Source organism: Caenorhabditis briggsae (genome assembly GCF_000004555.2).
Source record: "Caenorhabditis briggsae complete genome, chrIV, whole genome shotgun sequence".
Taxonomy (NCBI): Eukaryota; Metazoa; Nematoda; class Chromadorea; order Rhabditida; family Rhabditidae; genus Caenorhabditis; species Caenorhabditis briggsae.
The window spans coordinates 6407330-6418100 of record NC_013487.2 but is presented as its reverse complement, the minus strand read 5'-3'; the positions used below and the strand labels follow the sequence as shown (position 1 = coordinate 6418100).

At 34.6% G+C, this 10771-nt stretch overlaps 3 protein-coding genes across 3 annotated transcripts; 2 read left to right on the top strand and 1 right to left on the bottom strand.

Annotated features, from left to right (window-relative positions):
- Positions 1-911: 911 nt before the first annotated feature.
- CBG19835 lies at positions 912-3525 on the top strand (the record flags this gene model as incomplete). The annotated part of the gene is made up of 7 exons (XM_045235347.1): positions 912-974; positions 2158-2263; positions 2309-2418; positions 2467-2613; positions 2990-3099; positions 3146-3257; positions 3301-3525. The coding sequence occupies 7 exons, from the start codon at positions 912-914 to the stop codon at positions 3523-3525; spliced, it is 873 nt and encodes a 290-aa protein (XP_045096897.1).
- A 427-nt stretch (positions 3526-3952) lies between these two features.
- Cbr-srv-22 lies at positions 3953-8008 on the top strand (the record flags this gene model as incomplete). Its single annotated transcript, XM_045235346.1, has 11 exons — positions 3953-3960; positions 4427-4619; positions 4669-4774; positions 4824-4903; positions 4943-5089; positions 5135-5244; positions 6009-6159; positions 6409-6771; positions 6833-7042; positions 7087-7224; positions 7937-8008. The coding sequence occupies 11 exons, from the start codon at positions 3953-3955 to the stop codon at positions 8006-8008; spliced, it is 1578 nt and encodes a 525-aa protein (XP_045096898.1).
- A 262-nt stretch (positions 8009-8270) lies between these two features.
- Positions 8271-9181, bottom strand: CBG19838 (the record flags this gene model as incomplete). The annotated part of the gene is made up of 2 exons (XM_002633766.1): positions 8271-8840; positions 8879-9181. 2 exons carry the CDS (start codon positions 9179-9181, stop codon positions 8271-8273), a joined length of 873 nt encoding a protein of 290 aa, XP_002633812.1.
- Positions 9182-10771: the final 1590 nt, after the last annotated feature.

Sequence of the window (10771 nt, the reverse complement as noted above, 5' to 3'; positions counted from 1 at the left end):
GCAAAGAAATGAGAAGGACTTTAGAGAAGGACGGTTATGTGGACAGTTGCGCTCCGAAATGTGACAGACCAATTCAATATTGCTTCGACGTTTATGGACAGTGCCAATTATCTGGGTGCAAAACATTGTCAATGGTCAAATGCGCGTATTGTGCCAAGAACATATGTTTCCAGCAGTTTTTCATCGAATGCCACCGATGTGTTTAGAATCCTCAACTGTTTTTTCAATAAAAAAACAAAAAAAAATTGAAAAAAAATTTTGAAAAATCTTCGATTTGTGAATTTCTTCAAAAATTAAATGTCTGTTTTTCTTCTGGAAGATGCCTATTCATAACGAGAAACTCCCGAAAAACATGTTTAAATTGCGTAAATATTATTTCAGAGCCAGTTATGGCAGCTTAAAATTAAACAAAAAAAAATTTTGCAAAATTTTTGGGATCGGGAGAATCGAACCTACAACCTTCCTCCTCTGAACTTGCCATTTTACCACTTTACCACACTGCTGATTGAAATCCATTGTTTGAAAAGAAATACACTATTACGTGAAAAAAATTTCACGAGAAATTGCTTAATCATAGGGAAACTTTTCTAGGTCATAACTCAGCTCATGTGAGCATTTTGCTGATTTTTTAAACAGATTTGGAATCCTCATAAGCTCTTCAATGTGCTCCCAAAATTTCAAAAAAAGTTAAACCCGCTCCTTCAAGTAACTCCCTTGTAAGACAAATTCAGAGAAATGAAATGAAAATCTCATGAAGCTGAGCACTTTTAAAGAACCAAGCACGAAAACAAAGGAGTCATTCTTATTTTCGTCTAAATTTTGACATTGTTCTTTGTCTAAATTACACATTTGACTATTCCCTAGAATATTTTGGATGATGAAAAAAGCGCATGATCGCTGACTGAGTCACAATGATGTCTGAGATATCCGGAATGGCTCATCTCTATGGAATTCTTGATATTCTGACTTTGGAAGTAAGAAACACAGAAAAAAGATTGAGTTTAAGTGTTCAAAAAACAGTGAAAATAATTGAAACATTTTAACACAGTAAATGATAAATGTGAGTGAGATTTGAAAAAAAAGGAATTCATCTGTTTTTTTTTCTTGGAAGAAAAAAAAAATAGTATGAGCTGCTCTCCTCCGCAGTCTTGTCTGCTTGGTGCAAAATTAGCTAAATATCAATGAGTAATAAAAAAACAAGCGGAACCGGATTTTCCAGGCCTTGCGAATGTGGAGCTTTCGAGAAGGTCAATTCGGTATTATGCAAAAGAGAATGTTCAGAATGAAGTTCTGTTTGGAATGTGATTCTGAAAATAGATATTCGGAACAGAAAATATAGGGTTTCAGAAATGATGTGATAGAAAGTTTACTGTATTTTCAAATGCGCATGTCACCTTCTGTCTTGGTGTTTCGAGTGGGTTCATCTTGTCAGCAGTTTTTACAAATTCAGGTTTTTGATTCCAAAATCCCCTAAATACGGTTAAATGTTCGAAAACTTTCCGAAGGTTTTGCATTCTGAAAATCTGTTTTTTGTAGAATCCGGAATTTTCGTTTCAGAACAATCAGAAACTCCGGAAAACCCGAAAAAATTCATTCCGAACAGTTCACTCCCAAATCCGTCCACCTGATAACGGACTCATTTTGGGCCGCTGCTTTTCAACCTCTCACTTTTCAACGGAGTGTGGGTCATAACTACGTGTGGGGGTATAATGGAATTTTGCCGGAAATACGTTATGCAAAGCTTTTATCACTCCCATTATTGAATTCAAATGAAGGGAACGCTGTGAAAAATTATTTCCTCATGAGCTTGTTTTTCTAAGAAATTCTAATTCAAAACCTCCAAAATTAATTCCAACTTCTCGGAAATGAACATGTGGGAGTCAGAGATTAGCATTTCTGTCTGAAATACCTTAAACCATTCTTTAATTTAAAAAAAGGAAATGGTCGACGCCAGTTATCCTAGCTTCCAATGGTGGCCTCTTTGGGCTTTCTATTTCCTTTTTATCATCGCTTTTCCTATTTATTTATTTATTTTTGTCATTTTAATCAGGCTGAGAAAATCGAATTCTGTATTTCGATCCTCGTTTTACACTCTGTTATTGCAGCAGGTAAACAACAAACAAAGCATCTCTTGAAATCTTGTATTTTGAATTTCAGATAATTGCGGATCTTCTTAGTCTGATAGTCTACCTGATTTTCAAAATTACTACCAGTGTTTTCGCAGAGTATTTTTTCATCCAGGATGTTATTCCATTTGCCCAAAGTAACATTTTATTGAAGGAAAGTAATCAATATACATTTTTTTCAGTTTATTTCAATAGTGTCTACTGGAGCATTGTATATCGAGCTCATGGAATTGTCCTATTGACTATTCATCGGTATTTAGTAATTGTGAAAACTTCATCAAAACTGACTCATGTAAAAACTAAAAAGGAAAAACAACAAGAATCCAAAAAAAAATTTCAGTTTATCCTAAATGAAAAACCTTGGCTTATTTGGTTCCGTTTCTGGATTCCACCAACTATTTTCAATTTCATTTTCTTTTTGGATACTAAAATCCGATTTGGGATGGGACAGATTCTAATATTCGCTATGGATACTTTAATTGTAGATGTAAGGTTATTGTCGAATTAAAAAAAGTGACACCTGAGAATTTGAAAACTTTTGCTTTTTTTGATCTACGAAAAAGTGCGGCAAAAACGTAATATTTCAGAATTTCGGCTCGTTCGAGCTACTTTCGTGTTTAATTTTAGTTTTTTGCTTAAAATAGATTCTAGAGATGCTAGCGATCCTTTTTATATCAAGAAATCAAAATTTTGTTCAGAAAATCCCACTAAATTCACATGAATAAATTTGTTATCTACAGTATCCGTTTTCGCTCCGCTCCCTTGTAAATCGACACGAGCGCCGTCTCCGAGATTTTCAGGTGTCACTTTTTTTAATCCGACAATAGAATTGTATTTCAATTTCATAATTACTTTATTTTCAGCGCTACGCAGAAGTAATAATTATATTTTTGAGTATTTCTTGCTTGATCTGTTTTGTTTCCTATGTCCTCATCATCTGGTTCGTGAGATCCAAATCTAATGCTATGTCACAGTATGTTCAAAAGATTGAAAGCTAAAAATAGTTTTATATCCTTCAGATCAATCAAACGGGAACTACTTCTTGCATTACAAATGATTCTTCCATGTTTTGGACTTTTTGTGTTACAGGTGTACATGTCTTTTCTCCATTGTTTTGCTACTAATGACAATGTGAGTTTTTCAAGAACTATAAAAACTAAAAAGAATATTCTAGGGCTTCATGATCCAATGGATCCGCGGATTTTTTCCACTTGTAAATGGCATTATTTCATTTATTGGACCAGTTACAATCCTGCTATTCAACATGGAATTGTCTTCGAAAATTAAGATAATTTTGATGAATCGAAAGTCAATCAGCCCGTCTATATCATTAGCGCCACCTCGATCAATCAAATCAATTGCCACTAATTATTTGAATGCTTCTAAATTTTTGACTTGAGTTTGCATTGAAATGAAACTTTCTATAACGTACTTTTACGGTAAAAATTTTACCTACTTTGTAAAATCGTTCTCCTGGTTTATGGAGTTTCTTCTAAAATCTTCCTTTTTGTAACCCATTCTGTTTTCTCAAAATTGAGAAAGCCGATTTAAAGTGTTTCAGGCATTTTGCTATGCATTGTTAGTTCTTTTTTAAACTTCAAACATCAATTTATGCTAAACCTTTTTCAGGCTGAATATATAAATCCCCAGATTTATTACTTGTATACTTAGTCCTCTGGAAATCTTGTGACTTTACTGAAATAAAATGTTCATAATTTCTTAATTAGTTTTCGAAGTAAACAACTTTTTGTCTGGATATCAAGTTCTTGAAATTTGGAACAAACTGAACTTTTTGAACTGATCATTTTCCCTTTTGCCACTGAACAATGAATCCGTAAGTTTCTCCCGGTTTTTTCAAATATTTTTCCTGAAACTTAGTTTTAGAGTCATGACACTTTTAACTTAAACCGTGCATACCGTTAACACTTATAGAATGACATTCTTACCGTTTAGCATTGAGCCAATTTATATGGGTGAGAGATATCAAAAAGTAGTGAACTGACCAAAATATTTTTTTCAAACTATGATGAACATTTTGTCAGTTGACTACTTTTCGATAGCTTTTTCAAGATATTAGATAAACTTTCTCAAAGGGGCGGATAATTGGGGATATCCTATTGTTAATGTTAACCGTAATTCGAATGTGGAACAATAAAGTTTTTCCTGTAACAAGTTTTCTGATATTGGCTGAAATAGAAACTTTTATCGGAAAACGAAATTGAACAATAGTTATGGGTAGGGACCATTCCAATGTTCGGGAACAACAAAAAAAATCCCAGTACGATAAAAGTATTTTTAAGAGACACTTCCGATTTCGATAAAGCTGTAGATGTTAAAACAAACAGTGCCAGTTATCAAATGCCTTTGGTAATTTATTATGTGCTTTTTGTGTTCATTTTTCCAGCTTACATTGTAATTTTGGTATGTATTTTGAAGTGGAGAAAGCGCATTGTTATATTCAAATCAACTTTTTATACAATTTTAATTCAACATGTGGGTTCAGAGAAAACGGGAAAATTGGAATAGATTTTAGAACTTTCAGACTATCGCCGATATTTTGGCTTTGTTATTTTACGCTTCGCAGAAGTTCCTATATGTTACGATTCCATACTTTTTGTTCAAGTATCAACGCTATAGAATTGCAGCAGGTGACCGAAATTAGTTTAAATTAAAACTTAATGTCTATGAATTCTGAAGTTTTCTACAACGGTTTGTATTGGTTCATGACAATTCACAGATTCCTGATAATTGTAAAACCAAATTTAAAAATGACACAGGTACGTAGTCCAAGGAAATTTCTCTTAAAATATTTTCAGTGGACTCAAAAATCGAAACCCTGGAAGGTTTGGATCCTTTTCTGGGGTCCATCCATCATTCTGAGCGCCGTTTTCTTTTCAGATACCGAGATTGGTTTCGATTCTCTTGAGAAAATGTTGCTAGCGATGGATCCAGAAATTATAAGTGTAAGAAGCAATAGAAAATAATTGATTTTTGGAGATTTTTTGTAGAGATACACTCGAATAATATTCTTGTATCTTCTGGTAACCTGTCTAGTTTGTTTGACCACTTATGCCATGATTTTTAAATCTATAAGAATCAAGAGTCATTCGGAATCCAAGTAGGTTTGAACTATTATGATACCGTACTTTATTTTATTTTTTATTTCTTAATTAATAACTTTGTTCACACTTTCACATTCAGATCTCTCCAGCGAGAAATTCGTCTTGCATTTCAAGTGTCTTTTTCTTTTGGCGCCCAACTGATTCTGCTGATTTATCTCTTGCTCTCCAACGTTTTTGCGGAAATGGATAATGTTACAAACAACTATAACTGAAAATTCTCGCTCTGTTTTTTTCATACTGAACAAATTGTGATTCTTCGAAAATATTTTCCACTGGCCTACGGTACTTTTTCTTTCATCGGACCATTCACAATTCTGATTTTTAACAAAGATGTTTCGAAACGGATGAAACTTTTGATCCTTAGAAAAAATCAGGTAAAGATAAATTGAATATTTTTATCCAGTTGTTGATATTGAAGGATGGTCATACGGAATCATCAGTTGTATCTACTCTGAAACCGAAAACTGTGACTGTGACTTCAAAAACGTGATTTTATGTTTGTGACATTACCCGGTCTCGAATGGGTAATCATGCGTCTTAATTTTTGAAGAATATTAACCAAACTACATGAAAGTCTCAAAAATGAAAAAGTGCTAATAAAGTTGAATCATAAATGATATTATTTTTGAACTGAAGTCTTTCCTTAATTTCTCTGATTGTGAAATAGTTAGAAGAACAACAATAAAAAATCTCGTCGAATCTGAAGTTATGACTTTGTAAGTTTAAAATTAGCTTCGGCAGATGTTCGAACCGATTTCAGCTACTTTTTCAATTGGTGGCAGATGGGAGTGTATGCACTATTTTTCCTTTTTATTAATCCTTTATCTATTTTCGTTTTTATTTTCATTTTGAAATTAAGAAGACAGGGAGGACTATTCAAGACAGCATTTTATACAATACTAATTCAGCAGGTATGATTACCATAAACACTAATCAAACGCCAAACCGTCAACTTTGAGCTCATATATCTCATTTCCTATAAAAGATATCAACAAGTGGTCAACAAACAAATTATTTGTTAAAATGTCTTAAATATTTTGTTGATTGTTTACCTTTTGGTATCTTCCACAGGAACCGATAGGTTCAAAGTTAGGGATGGCGTTCTATTAGAGTTTTTACGGTAATTTCAGATTTCGATTCTGAAATACCATTTTTTGCAGAACATTGCTGATTTTATATCTCAATTATTCTACTCTGTTCACAGATTTGTTTTCGTCATACTTTTTCATTTAATATTCTACCATCCAGAACTAAAAATCGCCGCAATTTATTACAACGGAATCTATTGGTGTACCATATTCCGAGTGAATGGAATACTTTTCATGACCATTCACCGATTCCTAGTCATTGTGAAACCAGTTCACAAAATCACTTGGTTCATCCAACAAGCTAAACCCTGGAAAATATGGTCCATTTTTTGGTTGCCTTCAATAATACTCAGTCTCTTTTATTTCATGGACCCTGAAATCGGATTTGATTCTCCTGAAAATATGTCGATGTCTGTGGATTTCTCAATTGTTAACGTAATTTTGGTTTATCTGAAAATCTGAAAATATAATTCTTGAAATTTCAGAAGAACACCAGATTCTCATCTGCTTACTTTATATTACTTGTGCTGCGTGTATTGTTCTTTATGGATCGATTCTGCAGTTTATCAAAGAAGAAAGTCACTCGATCTCGCAAATACAGAAAAGAGAAATCCGCCTTGTTTTTCAAGTACTTCTCTCATTTTTTGCTCAATTCATTTTTCTTATTTACTTCCTGATTGTACATGCATATACCCTTTTGGATGATGTAAGTTCTAATTTCTAATGCTTATTTCGTAAATTGTTTTTCAGAACAACGGAGTAGTGGAAACGAGAAAATACTATCCGATTGCGTATGGTACTCTATCTTACATCACTCCATTCACCATATTAATTTTTAACAAAGATGTTTCTCGAAACATTCAAAATCTGATATCGAAAAAAACTAAGGTAAACATCATAATTTTTTGGCCAATACACGCTCTCCCCAGCTCCCAATATGAACTGCAAGCCTTTTTCTCAGCGGAGCGCGGTTGCGCGCGGCGAAAATTTTTATTTTTTAAATTTTGTACTGAAAAACCGGTTTTTAGCAAAATTTTCTTGCTTTTCGCTAATTTTTTTTTTAATTTTTCGTCAATAAGAATTGTTAAACCGGCTAAAACACACATTTTAAGTACAAAAGCAGCAAGTTCCGACTGAAAATGAAAGAGGTGATAGATTTTTAAGCAATTTTCTAAAAACGGAAATTTCTCGAATTGTTCAGTGTTTTAAGAATTTATTTTGTTAAACTATTGTAAAGAATTCATTTTTGAGTATTTCGAATTATTATCCGTCAAAATTCTCTACCGGTCAAAAAAGATATTGCGATTTTTAGAAAATTGCTTAAAAATCTATCTCCTCTTTCATTTTTTATCGGAACTTGCTTCTTTTGTACTTAAAATGTGTGTTTTAGCCGGTTTAACAATTCCTATTGACGAAAAATTTAAAAAAAAATTGGCGAAAAGCAAGAAAATTTTGCTAAAAACCGGTTTTTCAGTACAAAATTTAAAAAATACAAATTTTCGCCGCGAGCAACCGCGCTCCGCTGAGAAAAAGGCTTGCAGTTCATATTTTTCACTGGGGAGAGCGTGCAATAATGTATTTGAAGAACCAAAGTTTTTAGGATGGAATATCGGAATCACTTGGCGGTTCAATAACAGTCCAGCGGAGAAACACTGGAACCATGTTGATATAATGACTGCGATAAAATGGAAACTGAGTCGTAGAACTTGTAAATTTTCAAAATAGAAAGTTATTTTTATTCGTAATGGAATTTAGATGAACGAAGAACAATGACACTTTCCCGTTTCATGGTCAAAGTATGTTTTGAAAAATCATAGTAACATGTTTCGTCTATTTTAGTTGTAGTTGGAATAACATAACAGTGTTTGAATTTTATATGACTTTTATTATTAGAAACAAAAATTTTAAAAAAAACAAGTTAACATAGAAAACAATTAGCGATACTTGTTTTGATAGCGTCCCTTCTTGGCTTTCGGTTGTTCCGGCTCCTCCCACGATCCACTTCTTTTTGCTTTCTGAGCTTCAGCGATTCTTTGATTTCGAGCCTCCATCAACATCTGTTTGACACTCTTGACTCCTTCTTCTGCTTTCTTTTCCGCCTCTTTCTTCACTTCACGTCGTGCCATCATCATTCTCTCCATTCGATCGTTCTCGGCTTTCTTCAGTTCTGGTGATGTCTTTATTGGAGCGGAAATTGGAATATTCTTGAAGTTGGAGGAAGAATTGGTGAGCACTGTTTTCGATTTTGGCACAAACTTTGCTGGGTTCGTTCTCTTGGAGGCAATCAATCCCATTAGTTCGTCGTTCGAAGGTGGCGAATTGGATGACGTCCTCTTTGAGTTGAGGGCGACATCAGTTCTTTTTGAGAGCATGGCGTTAGGAGAGTTGGAAGACGTGACTCGGCGCACGAAATTCGTTTCATGTTGAACAGAAGTTGGTTGTACGGATGGGAGACGAGAAGACGATCCAGTCGTATTGCATGGCACAGGTTGAGAATTCATCGGCTTGGAAATCGGTTCGGTGGAATTTCTAGAAGATCCACTAGACGAAGATGATGACGATTCCGTACTCCAGGCACGCTTGCGGCTCTTCTCATTCTTTTATTTGACTCCTTCTGCTCCATAATATTGATCTTTCCAATCACTCTTCTCGCCAAGTTTCCGACTTGTGGGCACTGAATGTATCTGGCAACCAACTCCTTGATCTTCTCCTCTTTCAGCATCGCGAGTGGATAGTTTTGCTCCAAAAGAGTTTGGAGACAGGAAGGTACCGTGTTGAGGGCAGAGTCCAGATCGTAGGCGATGACGGCCACTTGATCGCACACATCGTTGTCGGTGAAAGACATATTGATGAGTTAGTGTTGAGTGTTAGGGATCTGAAAAATAAAATTGAATAAAGTGAAGAATAGAAAAAGATTGGGAATAATTTCGATAAAAGTTAGAGAATATCGAATCGAAGATCTTGATCTTGAGAATCTAGAAAAAATCGATTCGATCGAAAAGTACTGTAGACAAGGAAAGGAAAGAGAAAGAAGAGATAACCGGATGTGAATGACTAATACCAAAAATATTCCTTACGTTAGGAAAGGGGCGGGGCTTAGCTAACCATAAGTCTCCGCCCCTTTTGAGGAAAATGTCGTCCCTGGGAAAGTGAGAGAAATAGTATGGGAAAAGGAGAGCGAGAATGAGTCAAGGGAGATAGATAGACGGAAATGATAAGATAACTCAGAAGCTATCAGCACAGCTATTCGAGATTTCTGAAAATTGTGGATATGATATGAGTAAAGAATAAGGTTAAGAATCATATATTCGAACGTTTGGGATGTTTAGGATTGTTGTATGGAATTGATTCTCGAATAAAAGTAACCATATTTTTAGCTTGAAAGATCGCAAAATCTAAATAATATAGACAACACCTGATGAAATTATTAGTTTTTAACCTGAAAATTGAAATTAAATTCTTTTAGAAATCTAAGCACTGCTCAAATAATTTGGAATTGCTTAGAGGACAGGAGATTTTTGAGATTTTGTTGAAGTTAGGAGATGCATTCTGCCGTAACGGTGTGCAATGCTTACAAGTTAATGTTCACTCTGCTTAATCCTATCGTGTCCGCATTTATCTATCTCATCGCTCGGCCTCCGAGCTTGCGCCACCTAGTAGCTCAGCCTATAGCGGTAACAAGCTCAACTTCTCAAGGGGCGTATAAAAACGGAATTTCGAGCAAATTTTTTGCATGTCACCTTCAATTACTTCAGAGTTTGAATTCAAGAAAACTATAAAACCGGTCGAACATGTGGCCGACCCTTTGAACTCCAATAACTTTTTTTCAGTTTTTGGATTCCGGATTTTTGAGTCTCCGGTATTCCAGCCACTTCTGGATTTCGCTTTTAAAACGTTTATAAGAATACAGTTGTTGATGTTTCATAATAAAAGTTTACAACTACTGCCTTTTACGGTTAGTGCATGCAATAAAAAACTGTATTGAATTATTAATAGTTATAATTAGTGTTTTACAGATTCCAATCAGAGTATCCTTTATATTTTTGGAATCCCTCGTTTTTCCCTATCCCCGGTCCTCAAACTCCCAGTGTTCAGAATACTCATCTGCACCTAGTCTTAAAAACCATACAGCAATTATAGAAGACATACGTAATCAAAGGAACTGTCAATGCTACCATCTGGTTGCGCCTTCACCCCATACCAGTGTTCAACGAATTGATAGATGTAGCAGATATATGCTGATGGGCAGTGGGCACTCCCAAAAAATAAACAATCGGGAAAAAATGACTTGAGAGGGGACACATCTTATTGGCCGCTGGGAAAAGGGTTCCATGGATAGATACTCTCTATTACACAAGATGGATAATCTAGGACTACATAATCAATTTAATTCAACTAGCAGACAATAATTGCCTGCTGCTCCCCTTTCTTTTTG